At 40.3% G+C, this 26,224-nt stretch overlaps 1 protein-coding gene across 2 annotated transcripts in view; it reads right to left on the bottom strand.

The window, feature by feature from the left end:
- The window catches only part of TRPM7 (transient receptor potential cation channel subfamily M member 7), a 52,641-nt gene extending 30,378 nt beyond the window's left edge, over nt 1–22,263 (bottom strand). Inside the window, exons 1-3 of one of the 2 annotated variants that reach the window (XM_038147538.1) lie at nt 22,001–22,263; nt 1,852–1,931; nt 378–416 (exon numbers count right to left, since the gene is read on the bottom strand). In XM_038147538.1, coding sequence (XP_038003466.1) covers nt 378–416; nt 1,852–1,931; nt 22,001–22,003 — 122 coding nt within the window. In that variant the 5' untranslated portion in view covers nt 22,004–22,263. The remainder of the gene's footprint in view (nt 1–377; nt 417–1,851; nt 1,932–22,000) is intronic. The other variant, XM_038147537.1, reaches the window with a different exon arrangement.
- Between the last annotated feature and the right edge of the window lie 3,961 nt (nt 22,264–26,224).

Below are 26,224 nucleotides of genomic sequence, written 5' to 3'. Positions count from 1 at the left end.
AACAGAACAGATTTAAAAAGCAAAGATTCTAGACATTACATAAACCTCTCTTCCATAGTGAGCCTTGTTGTCATAAATATTTACAGCAATAGTCAATTACAATACATATTATTATGCAAAATACTGAAGCTCACTAAGGCAGCAAGCTGGAGGCCAGGAGAAATTGCTTCTTTGAAGCCAAGTAATTTATATAACATTTATAAATCTGTGACCTACTTATTGCAGACAGTTCTTTAAACATTAGTTATATTTATTTTACATCTAACCTTTCACCAACTTGTCACTCATAATATTGATCAAAATTTCTGAAAATTCTATTACGAAAGCACTTAATGAGAAAATATTCATAAATATTGTAATTACAAAGACCTTTTTACCTGACAAGTTGCTGACAAATCTGACATCCTGGAAGGCATCTGTAAGAAATATTTAAAGATATGACTAAATTTCTCACAGAATTCACACAGTGAGCAATTCACCAACAACCACTGGCCATTCTCAGAAACTGAAGGACAAACGGTGGTGGGAAAGTTGTAAAGTCCATTGTAAGCTACAAACAGCTTAAACTGAAAGGGCAAGTGTTGAAGACCATTCTGTTCCTTGTTAAATGCTCTGGAAATTTTAACAGCTTCCTAATTACTTTGTTTGCATTTGCAACTTTTCCATGTGCTGCAATTGTGGCTATAAATTGTAAAAGCTTCTCATGTCACATGATTTCAAGGAATGTGGTGAATTATTTATGATAATTTGAAAATTCTCCAGCATTTAGTTCCTTTTCTGTTTATAAACAAAGTACTTAAATGAAAAATAGTAACCTGCCCCAGTATAACAAAAGAGATTTATAAGTTTTTTTTAAGGAAAAGAGTGAAATAGAAGTTTTCTCAACCTCAGAAGAAAAGGGTTCTCGGCTGTTCTCACATAAATGAAGCTTAAGAAAAAAATGGTGATCTGAAATCCATAATTACCATAGTAAATATTACAGGAAGACAAAACTGCTTTAAAAATACCAATTTTAAATCTATTTCCATTTTGTCTTTCTTTTATCTGTGACACAAATGTCATGACTATACATGTCAAACTCAATCATTGTAGGAACTCTTAAATTATACCTGTGACACTTGGTGAAAGTCAGCCAGATATACACTAGAGTTAGTGATAACTTGCTTGATTTCACACCTCTAATTTAAGATAAGGTAAAAACAGCATGTGAGATATGCTAAATATTCTTAGCCTCAGCCTCCCCTCTAGAAATATATTCCCCCATTTTTCAGCCAAGTTTTTTTTTCCATTAAGAACTTAAGGATGAAATATTATTACACATCACACGAAATCTGAACAGTTCCCTTTTATCTGTTTTCCCTAGAAGCATATATTTCTTCAGGGTTTTTTTTTTCATGTAATTTTTTTTCCCACCCCCATTCTTGGTTTTCTTTATTCTTCTCTGAATTCTTCACCCTTTTTTTCTACACTGTCAGGTTGATTTTCACACTTCACCCTACACTTGCAATGATTTTTTTAAATTCCAGTAGAGGACGTCTCTATGAGACTCTCTGACCTCAGAAATTTCTTTTTCACACCCCCCTCACTATAAACAGATCATAGACATCAGTAGGAGGAGTGGTAAGAAGCAGCAAAGGGAACAGGGGAACATTTTTTTTGAGATTTCTGCAATGTCAAAGTCCTTTCAGAAAAAGAAAAAGAAAATCCAATTCACAGAGCAACAATGTCCAGTCATGAAAGCACAAACCCAAGACAGCATTTCATACAAAAAACCAGTCCAATACTCATGAGAATATTGACTTTTTTAATATTAAAGAGCAGCAATGAGTTCTTGCATCATTTCTCATTTACCTGTGGGGGTCTTTTGAACTCGGTATAATATACACACACTCCCTCTTCGTGAAAGTATTTTCTATCCAGGATTTCTGGGACTGAAAAACAAAGAATTTAATAGTATTATAAAATACAAATCACATACCTTTGCAACGAAAAAAGCTTTTTAAGGAAACGAGTTAGAATATGAGGGGTTTGCTCTCTCTCATGTATGACCTTATAAAAGCATCTCACACGTCTCCAAAAGTTGAGATAAACAGAATCATTATGTAATTTATATACAAATCACTAAAAATTTGAAGTAATATTTTTCAAAGCTAACATTCAAATAGCAAAAGTTTAGATATGTAAACAAATATGTACCCAAAAAACCACCCCATAAATAATTTTAAGATACACTTTACCCTATCTTGCTAAGAAAAAAAAAAAGGTAAAATTTTTAAAAATTACCTGCACTAAACTGAGATAATACTAATTTTATTTATTCCTCTCTTTAATGAAGAAAATGTTCATCTTGAAATTGTGGGTAAGGAAGCTTTCTAACACTGGCAATCTTTTGAACTAGCAATAAATAGGTCATAACCTTTGTTCTTCATCAAGATACTTTTCGTTCCAGTAAATAAAATTAATTGGGATCTCTGAACTGTGTTCTAAGGTTAAACTTGAAACATGTTCTGAAACACGAAATTAAGGATGCTCACTACTTCAAATGCTTACCATTCTAATCACTGGACATAATTTCTTTCAGTTGCTTTGAACAACCCCACGAACATTATCTCACATAATAATCTTGAATTAGCTGCTAAACAACATCATAGTGTGCAACATCTATATCATGTTTCAGCAATTCATTGGGAAAGAAATTCAGACAGGACTTTTAGAAATTAAAAACATTAAAAAATCTTGGAATGCTAATTTGCATCTTATGCAATATTACTTTAAATCCTTACTGAGATGACATTAAAATTACTTCATTGCTAATGAAATGTAGCAACATGCTAGATTTACATTTTACCTTTAGAAAAAATTGATAAATTTCACACTGTTTTATTTTACAAGAAGGGGAAAAAGACTGATAGATATTATTCACAGGTATCTAATCAGAGGTCTGCGGAAGTGATGAAGAAATTAAGATTTTTTTTTTTTAGATCATAAAAGAAGTTTATGGATGATGGATGCATTTTTCACTCACTGCAACTTCAACATCAGTTCAAGATAATACAGAGACATTATTACAAGTAAGAATGTACCGGCTAATTTTAATAAGGACGCCTAGAAAACTCCTCCTGAACTGCTCACCCTCTTTCAAAACACTTCCCAGACTCAGCAGATCTTTCCTACATTATTCATCATGATCACCTTCCAATATTTTGCTTTAGTGACCTTTGATGATGAATTTATCAAGACAGCAACAAACTGCTGCTCCAGATTCTGTCTTCACATTAAGAAGGCCTTTACTCTTCCAAGGAGTAGAAAAAGTCGCAGAGTAAAGGCACTTCTTGAGACAGAAAGAAGAAAAGATGCACAATCCACAGCGAAGAAGCATGGAAGGAAAAGCAGGACAACAGAATGAGCACTCACACAGTGCATTTCACATTTAAACTAATCCTTTACACACCTGGAATAAATTAAACAGCCAAGGTCATCATTTGCTACTGTCCCAGCTCCCTTCCCTACAGACAGGAATCAATACTGTAGCAAAGGAGAAGCAAGAGCTAGCAAGGGAAAAGCAGGGTATTAAACATTATATGCAAACACAGTGTTATGGAGGATTCCATGACACCATTCCATTTACGGTCCTTTTCCCTCTTTTTTCTTTGTTGGGGATTTTTTTGGTGTGTTTTCTTTTCATTCTCCTTTCAAGCAGAACCAAGTGATTGACCCCTAAGAGGCTTGTGAAATAAAGAACTCTCTTCCTCTGCTGTCCTCAGAATCCATCTCTAATCTTTTAGCAGCATCTCCTCAGTTCTCTAGCAAGGAAAGTGTACCATCCACCACAGAGGAGCTGAGTATTTCCTAGGACACCTTTGCCTCACAAGAGTTGGACATAAAAGGTCTCTCTCTGTTCTCTACCTTTATCAGATGATTAGCGCTGCTACAAAAATAAACTTGATATACGTGTATATGCACACGTATACATACATCATACTAAATGTGTATTTTTACATATAGTAAGTAGTCCAAATTTCTACCTCCTTGCTAAGGTTTTTTTAAGCACTATGAAGCTTTAGCCTTTGAGCCAGAACCCAGTTCTGGAAGCTACTTTCTCTGGCCTGAGACCCCACTGTTTACATGGGAATCTTTGTATTTAATTTCTTAAAACTGAGCATTACTTCAACACTGCTGTAGTTTGAGCTTAACTCTGCAGATCCTGCAGAATATAAAAAGATACATAAGAGTAATTTAATACTTAGATGTTTCAGCCAGCTGGCTAAAACCACACCTTGAAGCAAGAGATCACAGGCATAACATGCTGGACGTTAAAATCCAAAGAATATAAACCCCAAGCAATTGCGTCAATTGCTCCACACAATATTGTTTTATTATTGAGTGGTGATCAAAGCTGGGGACAAGGAACACTGGCTCACAATGTGCGACACCACTTTTCATAATAATAATAATAATAATAAACATAATAAACACTTCCCAAAAACAGGGGAAAAAAGAAAAACAAAGCCCCCAAAACAAAACAACTAACCATTCATCAATTTTTCTCTTAAAGTACGTAGTTTTAACCCCTTATCAAGGATTTCTCTCAATTTTTCAACAGTGCAAATACTGGCACATCATTACATTTTATCAGTTACTCCAAGTCAGTTATTTATATAGAAGAAGCTCTGTTATGTTATTAAAAAGTACTTGTAACTTCTTGGTAAAATTAGACTCCCTCTAGAAGCATGCCTGCATGCTAATTAATCTTTATTGCAGAAGATTTTATACAGAATTTGCTAATTCCAGAGTATTGTTTTCTTTCGAGAGAGGAAAAGAAAAAAAAAAGAAAAAAAAAAAAAGAAAAAACAAACCAAGAAGAGAAGAGAACTGAGTGAAAGACAGTTCCCATAAATGGGTAAAAATCACATTAAAAATGCAGGAAGTATTGCCTTCCATGTAAATAAGAACAATTATTACATAATGTTCCTGTGATGACCAGAAAAAGGAAGATGCTATGAGGACACTGAGTATAAATTAGTTGTAGCAGTTACCTCTAAGAAATACTCCTCATCAGCTAAAGATTAAGTTAAAATAGGAGATCCAGTCTGAAGTCAAAAATCAATATGCAAGTTATCAGACTGTTTAAGAAAAACTGCCCACTCTTATTGAAGCTTTTTCACCATCTGAACAGGGTACACAACTCCACCCCCCAAACTTTGTTTCCAGTAAGAGGCAGATCCTGCTGCTCCAAGTGCTCTGTTTTCCCAGTGTATTTTTAGAAGATGCACTTTACACCACGGTTATGGGTAACACGGGTCAGGAGCCTTTCAGCAAAAGGCACAAGCAGCATCAACATAGGGAGATCTACTTTTCAACTATTTACTTTCTTTCTTTTCAAAATTGTGGAAGAAAAAAACTTGGCGTCCCATATTCTTTCCTGTGCATTCTCAATATCTCAAGCTAAATAAAATTTAAGACTTACAAGAAAAATTGTAATACAATTTATATTATTCCAGAACTACCTTCACTTTCCAGGTGAGTCTATGAAAATTTCACCACATTAAGACCTCACAGCTGGCAGAATCTTGTCTATAGGCATAAGAATTCTTAACTTTTACCTTTTTGGAACAGGTACTACACTAACTACTAACTCCTCATCCCAAAGAGGCCAACAAGGCTTTTGCACAGACTTTAGGCTGTAGGTTTCACAAGATAGCTCATTGTGGTTGTACTGATTTCTGAGCAGACAAAGTTTCAGTACTTCTGAAAGAACAACAAGAAGCAGAAAGCACATAAATGTGATTCAATCATCTAGAAGAGATATATTCACTCTGGGATCATGATTAAAATAAATACTTCCCACTATTTTAAATAAATATGTCCTCTCCCAACAGTTTCACCAATGCTGAAATAATTCTAATTGCTATTTGAAACAAAACTTACACAAGTACATGCTCAACTACAAACTCAAGAGAATGTGCCCAGTTATTTCCAACTTCTGGAAGTATCTAAATGCCAAGATAATCCCAGAGCCTTTTGTAACAGGTGGAAGTTGTACCATTGCCATTCTAATATTAACTATATTTGACTCAGCAATAGCATTAGCACTCCAAAGCTCCAGTAGCAGAGATTATTTAAATGTACCTGCTCAAGATTTATGTTTTCTTTACTGAAACTCACAGTGGATAATTATAGCAAGTCTCTTTACAGAACGAAATTTTACCACAAATTATAATTTCAGGTTTTGTATATAGCAGGTGAAAAAAGAAAATTAAAAAAAAAAAAAAGAGAAACTGTACCTGAAGTACAGTATGAGATCAGGTCTCAGAAATAAAAAACAACTCCCTACTACTCTCCCCCCTTCGATTCATGTGTTTTTAAGAGTCTCCTTATTTAACATATTAAAATAAAAGGACAATTAAGTTCTAGCAATTGATGCATGGCAATATGGCAAAGCCTTATCAAGCTACTGTGAAATTCTCAAAGTTTATTCAACAAGTTTGGTCTGAATTATTTTCTCTATAGAAAGTAAGCCTGCCTGCTTGGAAAGATCTCAAAATGACTTTCATGATTTTCAAACAATATAAATACGGCAGGTATAAATAATATTTGTATCTGGCAATCCTGAACTTCATGCACAAAGGGATCCCAGTTTATTTTTTCCTACTTTTTTGTGATACTGTATACTGTTGTAAGATAATAAGTTACAATATTGTAACAATATTTGTTACAAAACTAAAATTTAACTGTTCCCAACTATATTGCCCTGGAACCTGCAGGAGCGCTCACCAACCCAGAAGTTCTCCTGACAATTTTTCAATAAAGCTCCCACTGAATCAGGAAAGTGACCTGAATTAATGAACAATTTGCTAAACCGTGACCTTGTTGGAGGGCTGGTAATGGGGATTTCAGTTACTGATAGCATAGACTGAGCTTCAAATTTAGAAATCATATCACTTTCTACACAGTCTCATATTTCATCTTTCAAATCTCTGCTTACACCATAATGCAGTTCAATACATGCAATACTTTCTCAAGGAAAAGATCCGCCAGTTTTATTTATCCTTTATTTAAAAACTAATATAGACTCTATATTCTTTCTCCACTGCCTCAAATTTTCCAAAAACATTTATTTTCCATTTATTTTATTTTCTGGACAAAAGAAAATACAGGAAAGTTTCAGCAAGCCTGAAAACAAGAAGGCAGAGTGGAAAGTATGTGCAGCAGGAATAGTGCTAGCACTGCCGCAGAGCAGTCCTATCTGTCTAGGTCACTTAGAGAAACAAGATAAATTTCAAAACATTTCTAAGAGACATACTGTACTAACAATGTCCTTTATCTTGTCTATTCAAGGAATTGTCCACTGACATTGTTCCAACTTGAAGTTACTGCTTCTTATGTAACTATACATACCACACCACTCTTCGTGACTTACCAGAGGATCTCTTATCTGAGAAACCCACTCCATTATCCAAACACGTGCTACACCATGGGACTGACCTGTGATCCCTGCCCAGACAACCAGCCCTAGCCAGGCACTGGGCTCCTGCAGCTATAGCTGAAAGGCAGAAATTCCAGACAAACCTCTCTCTTACTGCTTTTATGCTAGATACATTGAATAAAGCCAAAAAAGCCAAACAACCCTGAAAAATACAATATCCAATTAGGTTAATGCATATCAAGTAGTTTAGAATTCAGAAAGCTTCTTGTGGGAAGAGGAGCCATAAATAAAATGCACCAAATGAAAAGTTTCATGTTTTAATAATGTTATAGAGCCTCCTCTACATCAATAGCTCACTGAAAAGATTTCTAGTAAGTGCTTCAAATCCTTAAGGCAGTAAGGACCACACTCCATGTAAAGCACCTGGACTTGTTTTTAGGACAAATCAACTGAATTACACTAAAAATGTGCACCCCAGGATGAGCTGAGTAACTAAGCCATTGCACATGGGGTAGAGAGCTAGGTGAAACACAGTTACATCTATCTGCCAAAGAAAATACTTAAAATTTTGTATTAAAAACACCAGCAGAGCATATCTCAGTTCCTCAAGGAAATATTTATCACTTGAGTAAACTCATCAAAACTTCAGCTAACTAAGCAAATAAGCAGATGGAAGGCAAAAGGAGTTAGATACTTTAATGCCATATATTTGCTACCACTTGTTTTAAACTCTTGGTTCCATCAAACCCCAGGCATTTCATTTACCGGCTCGCCCTTCAATTTAAAGTTGCATACTTCTATAATTTTAGTTTGGGGGTTTTTCTTTTCTTTTTGAAAGAGGGGGGAGAAAACAAAGAAACCTACAAAACTGAATCAGTATCTACAGTATCAGTATCATACTTCCACAGAAAGTATGGATATCTGCAATACTCAAAAGACAGAGGCTCAGCCATTATCCCACTGCCAGAAGATATTTATGCAGTGCTTTAACGTATCCCTGTGAAGAATGTCACTCTCAATGACAAGGACTGTGCTTTAATCTTAATTGTTGTTTAACGCACTAAATAAGAAAATTTTTGCAAGGATATTTTACCTACTGCATCAGGATTATTTATTAGTCTAAAACCAGCTTCGTTTACAAGAAGAAGTTGGTTCTTTTCTTTTTTTCCCCAAATGCATTGGGGCATCTGTTGTCAGCTCAGACAGACAGACCCATCCTGGACGAAAGGGGTCTCAGCTATGCTGAAGAGCCTGTTCTGAACAGAACAGCTCACCAGGCTTCTCTGGCCTCCTAAGAAAGCAAACAGCTCCCGTCTTCTGGACTGAAAAACTTTTATAGTGAAAATACTGCTACAGTGCTTAAAATAGATTGCTTGACAGCAAAAAAAAAAAAAGTTACTGGGTTTACATTAAATAAAAACTGTTGAAGCAAGCAAGGAAAGAGGGCAGTCAGAGAACGCCTTCTGTCAATTCTGCACATGGGAAGCAGATCTCAAGTGAGCCAGAGAGCAAAGATAAGAATCTTCCTCTCAATGGCTCCCTTAGTGCTGAAAACAAACCTTCAACAATCCTATTTTTTATTAAACAGTTCAGGAGATTTGCTCTGAACAGATTTCACAGCAATCCAGGTCTGTAACAGAGCAGCTATTGTTTCATCAAGTTCTTCTCTGATGTAATGAAGCCACCACAGAACTCCCTGAATCCACGTGCAGTTTTGGATGCAAAGGGTAATCAGGATTTGTCAAAAGGGATTTTTACAGCTCTCTCAAACTTGATGAAAATTATTCCAATCTGCTATTTGGAGAACAGGCTGTTTTTGAGAGAATTATTTCACTGTACAATTACAAAGCACATAATTCAGTTGTTCAGGGATATTTTTTTCTGCAGATTCATTTAATTAAGAATACCCTAAATTCATGAACAGAATTTAGCATTATGAAGTGGTGCCTTTCAACCCTGATGGACCAGAATCCACAGACCTAATATTTTGGTATAATTTTTATTACATTCAAACTCAACCAACTTCACCCACATTGCTGGGAAAGTTATCTTCTATCTGCAATACAGGTCTTTCATTGGAAACTCAGAGTAAATGCAGCGTATTTTAAAAGAAATAAATTTATTTACTTAATAGGTTAAGTTCTGTGCTGTTCTGCAGTTAGACCAGCCATAAAATTACTCCTCTTTTTCAGAAAGTATTACATTTGAAAGTGCATACACCATCCACACAAGGCATAAAATAAATATTAATATGCACCTAGAAAATATTTCACAACAGATTCTACAGTATGAGATAGCTCAGGTCACTATGGAATGAACCAGCAGTTGATTTCAGAAGACAATCCCCCACTGGTGTCATTTCAAACTGGCTTTTTCTCAGCTGATGTTACAATAAACACCTCCAGGGTTAAGTGCCCAACTATACCAGATACAGTAATTAAACTTGCCAAAACCAGAGACTCCCTGAGACTGTGTCAGCACAGCAGACGGCAAACTGTTCCTGAACATGCCTTCAGAAAAGCCGAGGGGAAGCAAGGAGAGAAATGCAATTTAATTTTTATTTTCCAACAACTTTCATTGACAGAATTTGGAATTTTGGTAGGAAAAAGAAAATACAGCAGAAGGTAAACCAGTTTCATTGCTGTGAGCTGAAGTAAATTGATTTCTAAATAGTTTATATTCACAGTCTTCCCAGCTAATGAAATACCAAGTTAAAAAATTTTACCCCTGCTAAAGAATCTATGAATTAGTTCCTCTGAGTTTGCAGACCAATTGCATTTTGATGCATTCCATAAAATATTTCAAAGCATATACTGAAGTTATGACCTAGAAGCAACAAACCAGTGAGTTTTTAAAGGAGATGAAAACAATTCTTTACTCCCTAAAACTTAACTCCATGGATGAAAGAAAAGGATAGAGTAAGAGTGTGTGGTTTGTAACTACAAGAAATATAGCTACAGCTTTTTAGCCAACATTTTCATTCCTAATATTCACTTTGTTCAAATGAGATTAAAACAAAACAAAAGCCAAACAAAAAAACCACGGCAAAGTACATAGGAATGTCTGCAAGCCTGTCATACAGTCCCTGCTTCTTTCTGATAGGGTTCCTCACTTAAAATCCACTTTTAATTATGTTAAATGACCCATGTAAACCAACCTCAAATCTCTTGCACTTTCAAACATCCAGCCTCCTCTCCCTTGCTTATCCACAGTGATACAACTGTGCAGTCTGCATGCTCCTCACCTCTCACAGCACCAGAGATTTTGCTGCAGCCTGTGATCGTTCTGACCCTACCAGATGCAGATTGCAAGCCTACACACTCTCTTAAATAGGACCAGCAGGAAGGCAGAGTCAGCATTCCTACTCACCCCACACACAGAATGATGCCAAGTCTTTTTAAGTCGGTCAAAACATCTCTGTGGGTATGAGGGCTGGTGCCTCTGGTCCTTTCTGCAGGGGCAGATGGGACACACTGTGCTGGCTGCCGAAAGCCCTGCGCTTCCTGACTCACCAGATCTGCATCAAACTACTCGTTTGGCTCATTCCTCACGTTTCTGGCAAGTGCTGGGCTTACCTTGCACGTGCCACAGAGGGTGTAGGAACAGACAATCCTATAAACTCTGGATTTATTTTTGGAAGGAATGAGGCTTGGGGCACGGTTTCAGCAGTAAAGCAACTCACACAGTCTGGATGAGGTCTGTCCTCCTCAAGCAACCTCCAGTCCCTTCCCCATTCACACAGGGACTGCAGGTCACAGGTGCAAGAAAGGAGGCAGTGGTGGCCACCTCGGGAAACAAAGCAGTGGGAAAGGGCTCGTGTGACCAGCCAAATAATTAATCCTGCCCTCAATTTGCTTCCGCTTTGTTCCCTGATGAGAAACCTCAGCTCTGGCAGCCGCTGTTCCTAGACAGCTTTAGAGGCTGCAAACCCCTCACCTCACCTCGTGCAAAGGATGTACTCCAGCGACATTTGAGCTGCAGATTTAAGGAAAGTCCTCCCTTTCTAGCTCATGAAGTGCATGAACATCTGATTAATTCAGTATGTGCTGAAGCACATTACAACTACAAAAGCAAACTGGAAGGGTGGATGCTGTTTGTCCTGCTCTACCACTTTCTTAGCCTGTTCAATTTACAGATCTGACTTATTTTTCATGTCGTACAAAGAAAGACACTTCTCTATCATCACAGCAAAGATTCTGGTGCCTCCTGACTTAAGTAGGCTATTATTAACTCACTAGAGCAGTGGAAACTTGTTATCACTAAGGAATTTTTGACATAGCTGGCCTCAGACAACTCTTTGAACATCTATTAAAAAAAAAAAAAAGGAAGCCTATGCCCACATTAAATTATGGCAGATCAATAACATTTCTCTGAATAGCATGAGTGAGAAGAAAGAGCAACAGAACATACTAGTGGGCACATGAAATAGAAGACAGCACCAGACCACTGCTAAGGATGATGAAATTTCACAGAACCTATGTTTAGACACAGTACCTGGGAAAACAACTTTATTGTTATAATCAAAACTACTGAACCAAGAAAAGAGGCCCATCTGCAAACACACAACCAAAGACCCAGCTGAAACAGATCTGGAAGTTTGGATTCTCCCCGCCTGTACACCACACACGCACACCAATGTGCCAATATTTGTTAGGCACAGTGGGGGAAGCAAACGTTTTGGTCAGCTCTAGAATGATCAGACTTCTTGAATGATTAGAACAGAGGGGAGAAAGTAGGATGAGCTGGCATAAAAGCAAGCCAAAACAAGAATTTGCTCTAGTGCACCTACTGCCGAATCATGGAGACTTGATCATTTTTAAATGCAGCTCATAATAACAAAGAGCTACTGGATTCAGTTCCACTTGCACTGCCTGTCAAGACAAAGCTGCAGCTCTCCTCTCACAGCCAGCTCAGCCTGCAGCTGCTCAGGGCTGACTACAGCCCCACCTCGGGGCACGAGAGCCCTGACAGCATTCGAGAGACATCCATGCACCTCAACTCTTATCAGAAGATAAAGTTCCCCACTGAAACTATTCAAGTAGTTTCTGTTTTCTACACTAGAAAAGTGCAAAGAAAAAACTTAACTGGGTTTGTTAAAGAAATGTGAAAGCAGCTAATTACTGTTTGAAATAATATACAATGTGTATTTAGGCACTTTTAAAAATTTCCACCCTGTTTTAGAGAGTTCTTTGAGCTTTCGATGCTTTCAGAGGCTCTTCTATGTTAAACAGCACAAGTCTAAATAATTACTCAGAAACTAAATATATTATTTTTAGAAATAAAGTACCCTCTTTTTTTTTTTTTTGTTTGGTTTGTTGGGGTTTTTTTTGATTTTGTGTTGGGGTTTGTTTTTTTTTTTTCCCAGGGTAGGGGAAACAACTAATTAAATAATATTGACAGACCACAACACGATTTCACATGGAAAATGTTTTCTATTTATGGTAATTTCTTCCAGCATACTAAACGCCAGTAAAACTCACCAGTGCTGAGTGGTATGTGGCATAAAGGCCTGTCTAAGCTGTACTGGACTAATACCTGGGACAGGCTCCTCCCTGCCCTGCTGGGAGAAGAGTGAAGACAATCATTCCAGAGAAACAAAAGACACCAGCAGAGAGGTGGAGGTCCTGGCAAAGCCAAGAAACACAGGAGAAATATTGGCTTTCACAGATGCAATTCTTCAAATTATAAAGTGAGGGTGCAGTCAGAGAAGACAAGCTGAGGAAATTCCTACTCTGCCCTCCCACCCATTCTCCTGCTACTTCTCCCCCACCTGAAGTTGTGCCCTCACCCTCTGGGAAACTGATTGGGCTCCCTAAACCAGCAAATTACCCTCAGAGGAAAAAAAAATGTAGGTAGCTTTAGTGTCAGATTTAACAGATTTAGATGTAAACTGGACAGAAAACTCAAGCACAAGAAAGAATCACATAGCCATGATCAGAGTGGGAAGAAGGGAAGTAGGGCATCCCCTTTGGTAGCAGAGAGATACTGGGTTGGCAGAAGAGCTGAGCTGATCTAAGCATATTGCCAAAGTACATCAAAATAATCCCCAAAAGCACACAGGCTCTAGGCACCCAGGGAAAGACTACAGATCTATCACACAAAAAGATTTATTTCTTTAATGCACACACATCCTGATATTCAGGAAGGAAAGGAAGTTAAGACTACTTCTTTATTTCTCAGAGAGCTGCCAATGAAGCAAGAACATATTGCCTAAGGTCACATTTTGGAGGGGCAGATACCCTGTGTTTAAGGACACCATTCTCATCTGGCATTGAAGATTTGTTCTAATTCATTATATAATTAACATTCAACTCCTAACACATTAATTACTAAAGATTTTTCTTGTCCTACATGCAAGATCTTTATATTTGTCAGAAAACCCCCAAAAACCCAGTAATGACACCCAAGAGGATAGTCAAAATGACTAACCTTATCTCAGTTGTGCTAATTTTTCTACATCCTCTTTGCAGAGAGAAAAGAGCTGCTCTGAAACCCCCCTGGTCTCCACTGAGCAAGCCTGGGGACTCACTGCCTAATTAGCTCTTGTGAATAATCCTCCCCCTCTCTGCAAAGTCTACCTGCATTCTGCAGACTGTCCATGACCAGAAAACCTCCTTCTACAACCCAAGAGCAGGATTTCTCTGAAGGCAGAGAAGCTTTGGTCTGGCACATTTTCTCCACCAGGAAGAAAGCACAGCCCGAAGCTGACTGCATTGTGCTGTCCAGCAGAGTGCTGTGATTTTACCAGTACCAAATATTCCTCTTTAGGGCCAGGAAACACGGGCACAAGCAGAGGACACATCCACACAAGGACTCGTTTGTCAGCAGCTCTCAGCACCGCAGAGAGCTCACCTGTAACACAAGCTGGCAGCCCAGACCAGGACGAGGGTGACCAGAGGTGTCTGCCCTCTTTCCCTATATAAGCAACATAAAAGGCCACATTGTTTCACTAAAGCATTTGAAACAATTACAGAGAATTTAATGGTGAAGAGTCACGGAGCTGCACACGGAGCAGTAAAATTTGTACTGAAAACTACATGCACACAAACCGTGGGTTTTCCACAGCTGAAAATTAAACAATCATTTTGCTGCATAAGACTTCTTTTATAAAAGAAACCAAGACTAAGACAGACCAATTGCTTAATGAGGCATGAGCATAAATCCTCATCAAGAGCATTTCTGAAGTTGCACAAATTAGAAGGGCAAAGGTTATTTAAGTGGCTACTTCTGTTTTTCAGTGCCTCTGGCTGCAAAGCCAGTTGATGCCAGTTTAAGAGGTAAAAGTCCATCCCAACCTCCACATCTGTGCTTAGTGGCCCCGGCTGAGGCCAGGTGAGGGCTCACAGGGCTGTCCCCAGGGCAGCAATGCCAGGAACACCCTCAGCAGCAGCACAGGGTCAGCAAAGAGGAGCCTGTGAAAGCGGGGGGACTGAGCCTGTTCCAGCCAGCCCTGCAGCCAGAGACATTGCCACGTTCCTAGACAGCTCTCTGGGATATGTGTCAGCTAAGGCATCGGTGATTTATTGTTCTTTCCCTAGTGCAAGGTTTCTATCATCCTGAAGGAGTTCCTTCAAGGTGAATCTCTCAAACTCTTCATCCAGAAGATCACCTTCAGCCATACACTCTTCCAGTCTTCTTCATATACTACAGCTGAAGTTAATAAAACTTTCTATTTAACAGGATTCTGCAAACTACAGACAATAGTGCAGCCAGGGAACACAGGAGAAACTGGTAAAGAGTTTGACATTTAAAACATCATTACCTGCACCTACTTGTGTAGATTAACTGATTTTTATAATTGAAGAGAAAGTTGATTAACAGTTCTGTAATTACACAACTGGTATTTTTAGGCTCTAATCAGGTGTCACTTAAGCACATGCATAATTTAACCTATCCAGGTGACTGAAGTTATGCCTAAAGACTTGCATGACCTGCAGCAGCACCAGGGACAGGCTTTGAAAGGAAACAGCTTTTTCAGAGTGGCTCTAGCCACAAACTAGAATACTGCATTACACTCACAAAGCCAATCTACATGCAATTTTAACAATGTTGTACAGCAGCATGACTGTCTTTGAACCTGCCCATATGGCTGCTGTGCTGAGCTCTGGCACATACATTAGCAGAATGCAGCTTTGGTTTCTCCTAACTCAAAGAAACAGGTTCAGCTTCCTGAGAAAGTCAAACAAGAATGGGAACAGCACTAAAAAGCAAATATGCTGCATGCTAAGAACACTGAAAAAAAATCCAGCGCTATTCTGTTACACGAGACAAGTTACCAGTGAATCATTTGCCAACAGAAAAAACCTGATGGGGGGGAATCAAACTCATCTTGGTGCAGCTCAGTTCAGAGACAGACTGGAGCACAGCACATCTGGTAAAAACAAGAGATCTTTAATCTGTTAGCACACATTCAGAAAAGCAGGTCAATAAAAACATCCTCTGTGAACAAGAATTTAGATGCAGGAGTACTCAAGAAGAGCCACCAAGTGCTTGGAGTACAATTAAGGCTACAAAGCAATTTGGTTTCTACTTTGAAGAGGCCATGCAACCTGACTCGTGTTGGCACAGCTCCATCCATGCCTGTGCACAAGGCTGTGAGACCCAGAAAACACTCATGTGCCATGGGTGATGCACAGAGTAACTGAACACTCCCTAACGCAACAGCACAAACCAACAAACCAAACCTCAGGCACCTTGGAGCAAGCTTCCAATCCAGCTTCACAGCTCCTGTCAAGTCTGGGGTGCCACAATCCCATTTTCCTAAGCCTCTGCACATGATCCCAACCTATCTCATACCAGCATTCATGCAGTCACATGGAAGCTGGCTCAGGGAAATGACCAACAAAATAATCCACAAAAAAGAAAAAAAAAAAAAAAGGAGGTGACGGGAAGTTTATTCAATTCAGATCCCCAGGGACTGAGCACAAGGAAGCACAAAGGGACAGGTGAAAGGGACACAGCCAGGTTTTATACGAGTTTTGACTGGATTACAACACATCTTTAAGAGGAGCTTTGGCACATAGGGAACAGCTAGCAAAGGGCTTGAACAGCAACCCTTAACCTGAGGTAATTACCCTGTAACACATCTCAAGCACTTCAGGTCAGTCAGAAAAGATATTGTCAATAAAATGAGTAAGAGTGGGAAGGACTGGGCTGCTAAATAACACTAGCTCTAGCAGAGCCCAACTCTAGAAATTTTTAAGCAATAAGTGCTTGTGAAATTAGGTTTTCCTAACAAAGCATCTGGAAATCCATTTGCGGAAGGCATAAATGTAGATTTATTTATTAAACTTAAACTTTTAGAGTCAAGTTTTTCAAGTGCACATCTCACAAAAACTGCAGCATTTGAGAAAATATTAGCAGACATTTGGGTAAGAACCATCAGGCAGGGATACCTTGCAAAATTCAACCCAGCATAAGTCAGGGGACTAGGACTACAAAGTGAAAATTCTGAGCAGAGGTGACAAGAATCAAGTAGATAAGGTAAAGAAAATAAGTAGAGGTAAGTAGGAACAAAGCAGGGAACAAAAGCTGGGATTCAATTACAAAAACCATTGTGCTACCAGTGACTGAGCTGTAACAGACACTTTCCCAGGCTTTGAGGATTATAGTGAAAGGCTGAACACCTAGATTAAACTCATTTAGAGTTGTAACTGAGAAAGTATTCTCAAGCAAGAATGATTTTGTGTAACACAGCAAAAATATATTTCATTAATCACCCAAAAGGTTGCCAGTAAAAAATTAAACAAAAAAATTAAAATCAGCAAACCAGAACTTAATCACAATATGCCAATTCTCAAAACTACAACTTCTTTCCTTTTTTTTTTTTTTTTACATCTGCTCAGTTCAGCAGTAAACAACGAAAGGCAGAATCCAATAGCACTGGGAGTCATGACAAACAAACAAAAAGCTTGACCAGGTTGTTACAGATCTTGAAAAAGAGGTCCAATGCTCTCCAAATCAGAAAGAGGCCTCAAATTCTTGCTATTAAATTACTATCTCTAAGTGCAGACATTGGTAAGACTCACGTGTGTATAATTTTCACAAACTATAAGCACACAACTACGCTCATTGAAACTGTGTATTGGCCTGGTGCATTCTCATTGCAAAACACATGATTTACATTTAAACAAAACAATCACTTGGTGTTGGACTATATATGATGTAAATTAGGGCTCTCCACAGACAGGCTGAAGATGAAGTCCCAATAAAGCTTCACAGAGGGTTTACCATAGCTGTTTCTGAAGCTGGATGACCTAAAAACATCAGTTGTCCAGCTACATGCAGCAGAGTACTAAATTGATTACTGAATCAGCCTCTACAATTCTTATTTTGCAGCTGTAAAATAATCAACAGATATGCCATCACACAAATCTTACTCCATCCTCTGAGCTGAGAACAAATGAAACAAAGATGGGTTGACATACATTAACTCAGCAATTCCACATTTGCAACACACACGGTGTTCAAACATTTCAGAAAATGTGACAACAAAATGCTTAAGCTAGAATGAGTTTGTACAAATCTTCAGGAAAAAAACTTATAGTGCTCTTAATATATAAAGATTAAATACACTAACTGCAATGCAACTATTGGGTTTTTTTTTAAGAAACAAAGAAAACCCCATAATTAAGGTTCAATCCAAGCCTACCATTTCAGTAGCATCTGAACTTTGGTTAAGTTAAGGGGCAAAAACTGCACAACTTATAAACCCAGCTTTAATGTGCTGTTGGTTTGGTACCGTACTTTAGTTCTCCTTGGCAATTAACCACATCTATCTTACAGACTAATCCTGCAGCATCCTTATACCATATGCTGTCAAACCACCTGCCACAGTTAAATATTCTGCCCTTTCATAAAGCAGCTTTTCAGAACTACCAGCACCACGATTAGCAATACAGTTATTTTACTCCCTGTATTCCCCATATGTTCAGGACATTTTTCACCCAATTTTGGGAAGGAAAAAAAAAGTTGCACACAGTCTCTCTCTTGTTTTTTTATATTTCATTATCCCATCAGAAGTTCACTGGCCTTTCCTTCTTGGAAAGAACACTGGAGTAAGAACTGTCCTCTGGTCACCCAGCAGCAATTAGACAACCTGCGTGGTTCCTTCTCCTGTGCAAGAATTATAATAGCTGGGGAAAGAAACAAACTCAGGTTGTTCTGTGGGTCCAACACATCTGGCAGTTAAAGAAAGTGGCTCACATTCTACATGCTAAGCAAAATATAGGTGCAAAGGCTGAGAGAAACTCACCACTCCTCAAGAAAGCTAGCACTCCTTCCATCAGTGGAACAGCTCTGATGGAGACGGCTCTTGGAATCCCCAGTGCTGCTCAGGGCTGTGGTCCCACCCAGTTAAGGTGCAGCTGTTCAGCTGCTTAATGACTGGCTGCCACCAAAAAGACAAATCACCTCCTGCACATCCTCCCTGCCCCCTGCACAGCAGCAGGGATGCCCAGCTAATCCTGTGCTGAGCCAGGATGGGGAGCAAAGCTGGCCAACACAAAGGTTTTGGGAGGTTACTTTTTCTGTTCTTTTATTAGATTAGTTTTCTATTACTTACAACACAAAATCACCTATAATTTAAGCATAGGAAAAGCCAAGCCTCCCAGAATAAAAATAACAGAAACCAAAGATTAGATAGACCACTTTCAGTACTGGCTGTATCACGATACATGACACCATCACCTCTGTGTTCTCATTATGTGAGGAAAGCAAAGGGATTAAATTTAAAAAAAAGACAATAACAAGACTGCAGAGACTACAATAGAGGAAAGAGGGCTTCAGGCCAGAGAATACAAAGAAAGTGTGCAACAAAAGTTCAAGTTTACCACAGGTCAAGTGGACTATTTTTTGTAGAACCAATGAAGCACAGACTCATTTGTCAGGGGCCACAGCTATTTGTCAGTATCAGAGCTAAAAAGTGACATAGCTTTAATAATTATGTAAGTATCTTATCCAAATACACACAAGAGAACAAGCTTAATCAGTAATTTATCTGATGAAAAGTCAGCCGCTGAAATTTCAACCACTGAAGGTAAAATGCACCAAGACAGAATTACACACAGACACAAGAAACATCACCCCAAAACCAAAACCTCAATTGTGAAAAACACACACACTGATTTTACTATCAGTCTGCCCTTAAAAAAGCGAGGAAAAGAAACAGAACTAATGTTGCTTGTTTCAGGAAATAAACAGGGCATGTAAATATCACAGCCATTGTAGACACTGCTGAAAGAAACTTGGAATTACAAAAGAAATAAATATCAGCTAAAGAAAAAAAAAAGACAAAGACGTGTTTTTCAGGTTAAATATTTTCGCATGAGAAGTATCATTTCATACTGTCTTTGGATTTCTATATTGTAAGACTTTGAAATACCTTCTCAAGCCTTTCAAGACTGCAAAATTCTATCAAGCATCTCTCTTCACACACGATTTTTGATGGGCCCTCTTAGAGATTTATTTGCAACATTTCTGGTGCCAAGGCAAAAACAATAATGTTCTGTTTAGAAAAAGTTCATCTGTCGTGACTGTCCACGAGGACTGAATGGTTAACAGAAATTCACCTCATGAGCAGGCCATGAAAGAGAGGCATGAAAATTTGGGTGTCGGTCCAAAGTTTCCAGGAAAGGGAAGCACAGCAAGTGGCAAAGATAAGGATGAGAAAAAGAGAGGACTTTGGATGCTGCAGTCTATCACCAGCAGAGCAGAGAAAGCTGGGCTGATGTGGTAAGACAAAATGGTAATGCAGCAAGACTAGTTAGGCAGAGCCTCAAGGGACAAGAAAATAAATGAAAGTTTAAAACACAATGGAGTAACTCTCTCCAAGATAACCCACGTGGGGAGATAGGTGATCTGATACAGATAGTGTGAGATAACTGTCAAATGCAAGGTGATGTTTCAAGGTGCCTTTATATGACAAGTGAACATTACCCTTCCACTGCTGAGCTCAAGCAAGCAAAAAAGTATCAAAGTACAACATCAGGAAACTGAGGTACAAACAGTCCAAACTCAGCCTAAATAGCTCCACATGCACAAAGGTTTCCCCCCTCCTGCCTTGAAATAGCAAAGTCAAGAATGGCCTCCTACCAGAAGGTATGAAGGATGATCTAGCAGACATTTATCTCACCCACACAGACACATTTTTAAAAAAGACTGAACAGCCGGAATTGCCACATTGAACGACTCACTCCTTAGAATAATTCCTGATTTAATGTTGGACACCATCCAGCAATTATTCAAAGTTGCTAAATAGTCAAGAAGCAGCAGGGAAATTTTTAACAAAATGAGCTTGCATAAAATGTCCTATACTCATCTCAACCAAACACCTGTCTAACAGAGGTTTCAAAATATTTGGTAAACACACAGCAAATATTAAACCCTGCAAACACACCACATTGCCAGAAAGGCTGCTGAGTCTCAAAGTTCCAGAACTATGATGGTTAAAACTAATCTGTACATTTCTAGGCTATGTCAGCACCAAAAAAAAAAACCATCCACCAGAGCTAAATTTAAAAAATTAAATAAAAGAACCTAAATCCTCCACTCCTCAAAAGTAAACCCAACACCAAACCACTTCAGGTGAGAAGAGCAAGTACCACGCAAGTGGCAGATGCCAAACACTCTTTTAAGTCACAATGAAAGGTTGCATTTTCAGGTTCTTCCTAGAGGAGTGCTGGATTTGCAGTTTCTAGAAGAACACAGCCCACATTAAGACACAGTTCACAGATATACTCAGAAATGGAAGATTCATGGGCACGAATTCCCGTGGTTTTTAGGAAAACACTGTGAAATAAAACACCTTTATTTAAAATGAAACAAAGCATCTTACTAGAAGTTCAAGCAGACTATAGAAATCCATATATTTAGACTTTACACTAATATTTTCAAAATTACTTGAAAACACCTGATGCGATAAGTCACCCTAAATTCTTTAAATATTAAGGAATAAACTTAAAGGGATGAAGAACCGTTTAACAGCCAGAATACAGAGCTGGATTTGAAACCGTGTTTTCTTTGCAGACGCTCATACCAATCTAGGTGTATATATATGCTCCCTTATGCACAACACGTTGAAACTGCAAAAATCAAATCGGTGTAAAGATCAGTAGGGAAGGACTGCCGCAGCCCCGAGAGCTACACGGTGCGAATTCCGGTTTCAGACCAAACCACCGCGACGAACGGAGGCAGCACTAACGGGGAGGTCTCGTTCCCCAGCGCTGCGGTGCCTCCGCCGCGGGAGCCGGCGCCGCTCGGGGCGCGGAGGGTGCTCGGGAGCGGCGGCGGAACCGGCGGCTGCCCCGGGCACCGCGCGAGGAGGGCGGCGGCGGCGGGAGCCTCGCCCGGCGGCTCCGGGAGGGCCGGGCCCGCGGGCGGCAGATGAGCGGGGGCCGGCAGCGCGGAGCCCGAGCGTCCCCTCCGGCCCGGGCGGCGGCCCCGGCGGCTCGGGGCGGCCGGGACCCGCGGCAGCCGGCTGGGACAGGTCTGATCCGGCGGCCCCGTCCCTGCCCCCTCCCCGCCGGGCGCGCCCGGCCCCGCCGCCGCGGCACCCCCGCACCCCGCGGCTCTCACCATTCTCCTCAGGGCCGGGCTGGGTCTCGGCGCCGACTCTGGTTCTCCTCCCGCCGGGCAGCTCCTGCTCGTGGTTCGGCGTCGGCGGTGGCGGGGCCTGTCTCCATCTATCGGGGCTGGGCTCGGCGGCAGCGGAGGGCTGGGTGGGGAGCGGCCGGGCGAGGACGACGCTCCGGGGACGAAGGGAGGCGCGGGACGCGGAGGACGGCGCTGGTTCGGCTCCGCACCGGGACTCGGGGCTGGCGGCGGTCTCGGCCCGGCGCCTCTTTCTCATAATTGTGCGACTCGGCCGGCGGAGGAGCCGCGGCGCTGCCGCGTCAGCGCGCACCGCCCCCGGGAGGAGGAGGGGGCTGGCGGGGCGGCGCTGCCCGCCCGGTCCCCTCGGGGCGGGCCGGCCGGGGGCGGGCGGGGGTCTCTCGGCCTCTCCACAGCGGCGGAGAGCCCCGAGCGGGGTCCCGAGATGCCCGGAGAAGCCGTCAGCCGCTGCGGGCGGGCAGGCGGCCGTGCTGCCCTGTGCTGCTGGTGAGGTGAAGGCGGAGATGTTAAAAATGGAGCTTCCCGGCAGAGAAACGCGCCCGGCCGGGAAGGCGCGGCTCGGAGAGGGGCCCCGCACCTCCGCAAAGGCAGCGGCTTCGCTGGCGTGGGGCTGCTCGGCGTCCCCGAGGCACGGAGCCGGCCCGGGTCACCTCGGCCCGGCTCCATCCATCCCAGCCGGCTCCTGCCCCCGGAGGGGACCCGGCCTTGCTCCCTGGCAGAGCCACAGGGCAGCCAACAGCGTTAGCTCAGAGTAGTTCACGCTTTTCTTGCCAGCCCTGCTCGCACATGGTCGTGCCGCCATTAGCACCGCGTCGGAGGCATCTTTTAACAGGCCTGAGCCAAACTGGAGGAAATTTTGGTGTGGAGGGAAAAAGGAGGATGCATTTCTTCCACTTCAGTCAACTCAGTTTCCACTTTAGATTAGGAAGTGTCCAGGGGAGAAACCTTGTCTTCTTTTGTCCCTGTATGCAATCTGCAAACTTGGAGAATCAGTACCACAAATGAAAAGCCTCATACAGCAATTTCTACTGTATATGTCATTATAGAGCTTTTGCAGCAACCTCTATGCTAGAGTAAACAGCATTTGTAAGGGAAGAATGAGAGATTGGGTTTGGCTTAAATTATTTGTGTTCCTTAAACTAAAAAAATTAAAGAGATCCTAGAAAAATCCCTCCTCCCTCTCAAAATACCATGGCCGTACAAGAGCAGTAATTATATATAAATTCAATCCAAACATTCAAAGCAATTTAAAAACCTTTGATTTTTTTCATAGTCAGGTCTGATCATTTGTTAGCTGTTGTGAGTTAACATGTCTCTCCTCTTGCTGCAAAATGCCAGCATTAGTGTTGGGTTGAGCTGACACCTGGACCCTGGGCTTGTGCATCACAGAGTGCACTACAGTGGTCAGACAGGCAGGATCAGAAATCAAAGCAAGCATTAACTTGCAGCAGCCACTTTTGCTTTTTTTTTTCTTTTCTTTTTTTCTTTTTTTTTTTTTAACAGAACTGTAGATAACAAGAAACAAATGGGTCTCGCATTAACAGCTATTTAGCAGGGCAAGTCCAGTTGTAAATTCTGGTGTCAGAACACCTTTGCTGTGGGCAACAGGTGCAAATTTGGGAAGACCCAGCAACGGAGGCATCCAGCTCAAATTAGGGTGTTGCAGGGAGTTCCTCAGGGGAGCTCCTAATGCTTGTTTTAAGTTAACTTCAGAAGAATTCCTGCTATCTTACATAGATATGAAAATTAGGCTCTTAGGACTCTCAATTTCCATAGAAATGGAAAATTAGGCTTTTCCAGGAAAAACTTAAATGAGTTCTGAGTACAAGATCACACAACAAAGAGGCTCCACTCACTCTCTTACTGTGTAGCAGTCCCAAGCCTGCTGATCTGCCACTACTTGTCCTGCCCAGATTCCCATGTGCTAGTTCTTGGCTTAGGGAGCAGGAACAGAAGGAGCAGTGGAATCCCAGTAGAATTTTTTTTGGAAATGGTTCAAGAATCTTCCAAAGTAGAGAAAATGGGGGATTTTTGAATTATTCTGTTGATCATAAAGCATTTCTGAGAAATCACCTCATTCCTTCTTTCTCTCTCCCTCTTCTTCCCTTTCTAATTAATTGATCTAAAACTCACATCCCACATTAGATTAATGAGTCAGTTCTTCTATGACTAGATTCTTCACCTCATCTCACAGCAATACTTGACTTGATTCTCATGATTATCATGTTTGCCTCTAAGCTTCATATTTGTAAATCCAAGAGCTAGAAGAAGCAAGGAAATTAGGAAAAGGTAGCTGAAGGCCAACCTAGGCATGAGTCTTCTCTGGTACAAGCTATTCGTTTAGGAGAACTAATGTGTGTAAGATTAGGAATTTCCATGCCTTGTTTTCCTGTTGATCCCACAAAACTGTAGAGACCAACATCAAATTGTTTCAGAGTTCAGCTGTGATAAGTTTAGTTGGAAAGAGCACATTGTTTCAGGAACAGCTTGGGATGAAAATGAAAGGAAAATGAGTCATCAACATCCTCTCTGCCTCGTGCTGTCTGGGGGAGCGTGAGCCTCCAGTGCAGTGGAGGCAAGGACCCAGCACCAGAGTGACACATCCCTGTGACCTGGCAGTGAGGCACACTAAGGAAGTCACCTTAGATCCTCTTACTACCTTAATCAGTCCGTACAGACCTTGGCATGATTTGACCCTAACGTAGCAGTTAGTCATCCAAAAGGTGAATTCTTCTACATTCAGATGTTAAATCTTGTAAATTACCGCACTGTGGGATAAATATTTGTTACTTGTCATGCTAAGTGTTACCTTTCATTCACACCAAAAGTCAACTCAAAATTCGTCTATCTCCTTCCAAATCAACACCAGTCAGTTGTGAATAACAAGGAAATAATGAAGCATTATTTTATACCTTATGGTATTTAAGGACCTTTAACCTGAAGCAAGCTTCTGCTATCTCAGATTGAATACAACTGGTTTTTAAAAGAGCTCCTTTTGTTATGTGGTTCCCATATCTCATTTTTTATATCTCAAATCAAGCTATCAGTCTGTCCTTGGCACATTTATTATTTAATCATCATTAGACCTAGTAAAGTTTGTGATGTCAACCCCAATAGGTTTTACATCCCATTAAACCAACTGTAACTCGATTTCAATAGAAGTGCTAAAGGATAAGAAACCTTTATTAGGAAGCTCTTATCTCAATATTGCAATACCCAGTAGCCAGGATGCTGCTCTTTGATTGCTCACCCTCACATGGATGAAATACTGACTCATGCTTAGGAAAAAAACCCACAGCATTCCAATTGATGAGAAACTAAACGAGTTACCATTAAATGAAAGTGACCTGGTTTTGGTTTTGGTTGTTTTACACTATAAAAATTTTACTAGGTATGTGCTGGTATTCTGCAGTTGTTCAAAATAAGTGCTAGAGTTCAAGCAGTTAAATAAGTTGCAAATGCTAACTGATAAGGAGATCTAGTTAATGTCCCACTCAAAGCCAAACAGATTCTCTGTAGAAAACATTTTTGTCCCACAGTGAACTGATCTGTGGCAGAAAAGAGTTATTATTTATTCGCTTTTCATATTTTGAAACAGGCGAATTCTCCCAAATGCCTTATTTTTTCTTTGGCCACAGGTCTGTCCTTTTCTGATTGACCCAGATAAATCATTTCTCCAGCTACAGCTGTAGTGGTAACTCAGCAGTTTACATTCAGACTGCTACTCCTAAAAACTGAAGATAGCTTTTTTTTTTTTTCCCCCACATGGAAGTTTAAAATTTGTCAGGTAAGGCAAAAAAAAAAAAAAGACAATGACACAGATTAATGGGATCTGTAGGTCCCCTCCATTATTTGTGGAAGATTTTCTAGTGCTGATGTTGCTGATTTTTTGTGACAACGTTTGTCCAATACTTTTCATATAATACACCAAATAACATTACAATCACATAACTTGGCAACAATTCAAAATGTACTGTTTCAGAATGGGATGAAGTAAAAACAGCTAGGAGGAGGCTTCTTGCCACTGAAATTAGGGAAAATAAAACTTAGAAAAATTGTAACTTGACAGTGTTTAAATGGTTTAGTTATTTTGGTTACTTTGTTGGTTTGTGGTACACCTCAGAGTCACGCATGTTCTGAAGAGTTCCCAAAGTTTTAGTAATCTTTTTGCATTATATCAAGGTTCTT

Source organism: Motacilla alba, chromosome 10 (assembly GCF_015832195.1).
Source record: "Motacilla alba alba isolate MOTALB_02 chromosome 10, Motacilla_alba_V1.0_pri, whole genome shotgun sequence".
NCBI lineage: Eukaryota > Metazoa > Chordata > Aves > Passeriformes > Motacillidae > Motacilla > Motacilla alba.
The sequence above is the reverse complement of the archived record's forward strand: the minus strand, read 5'-3'. Positions and strand labels throughout refer to the sequence as shown.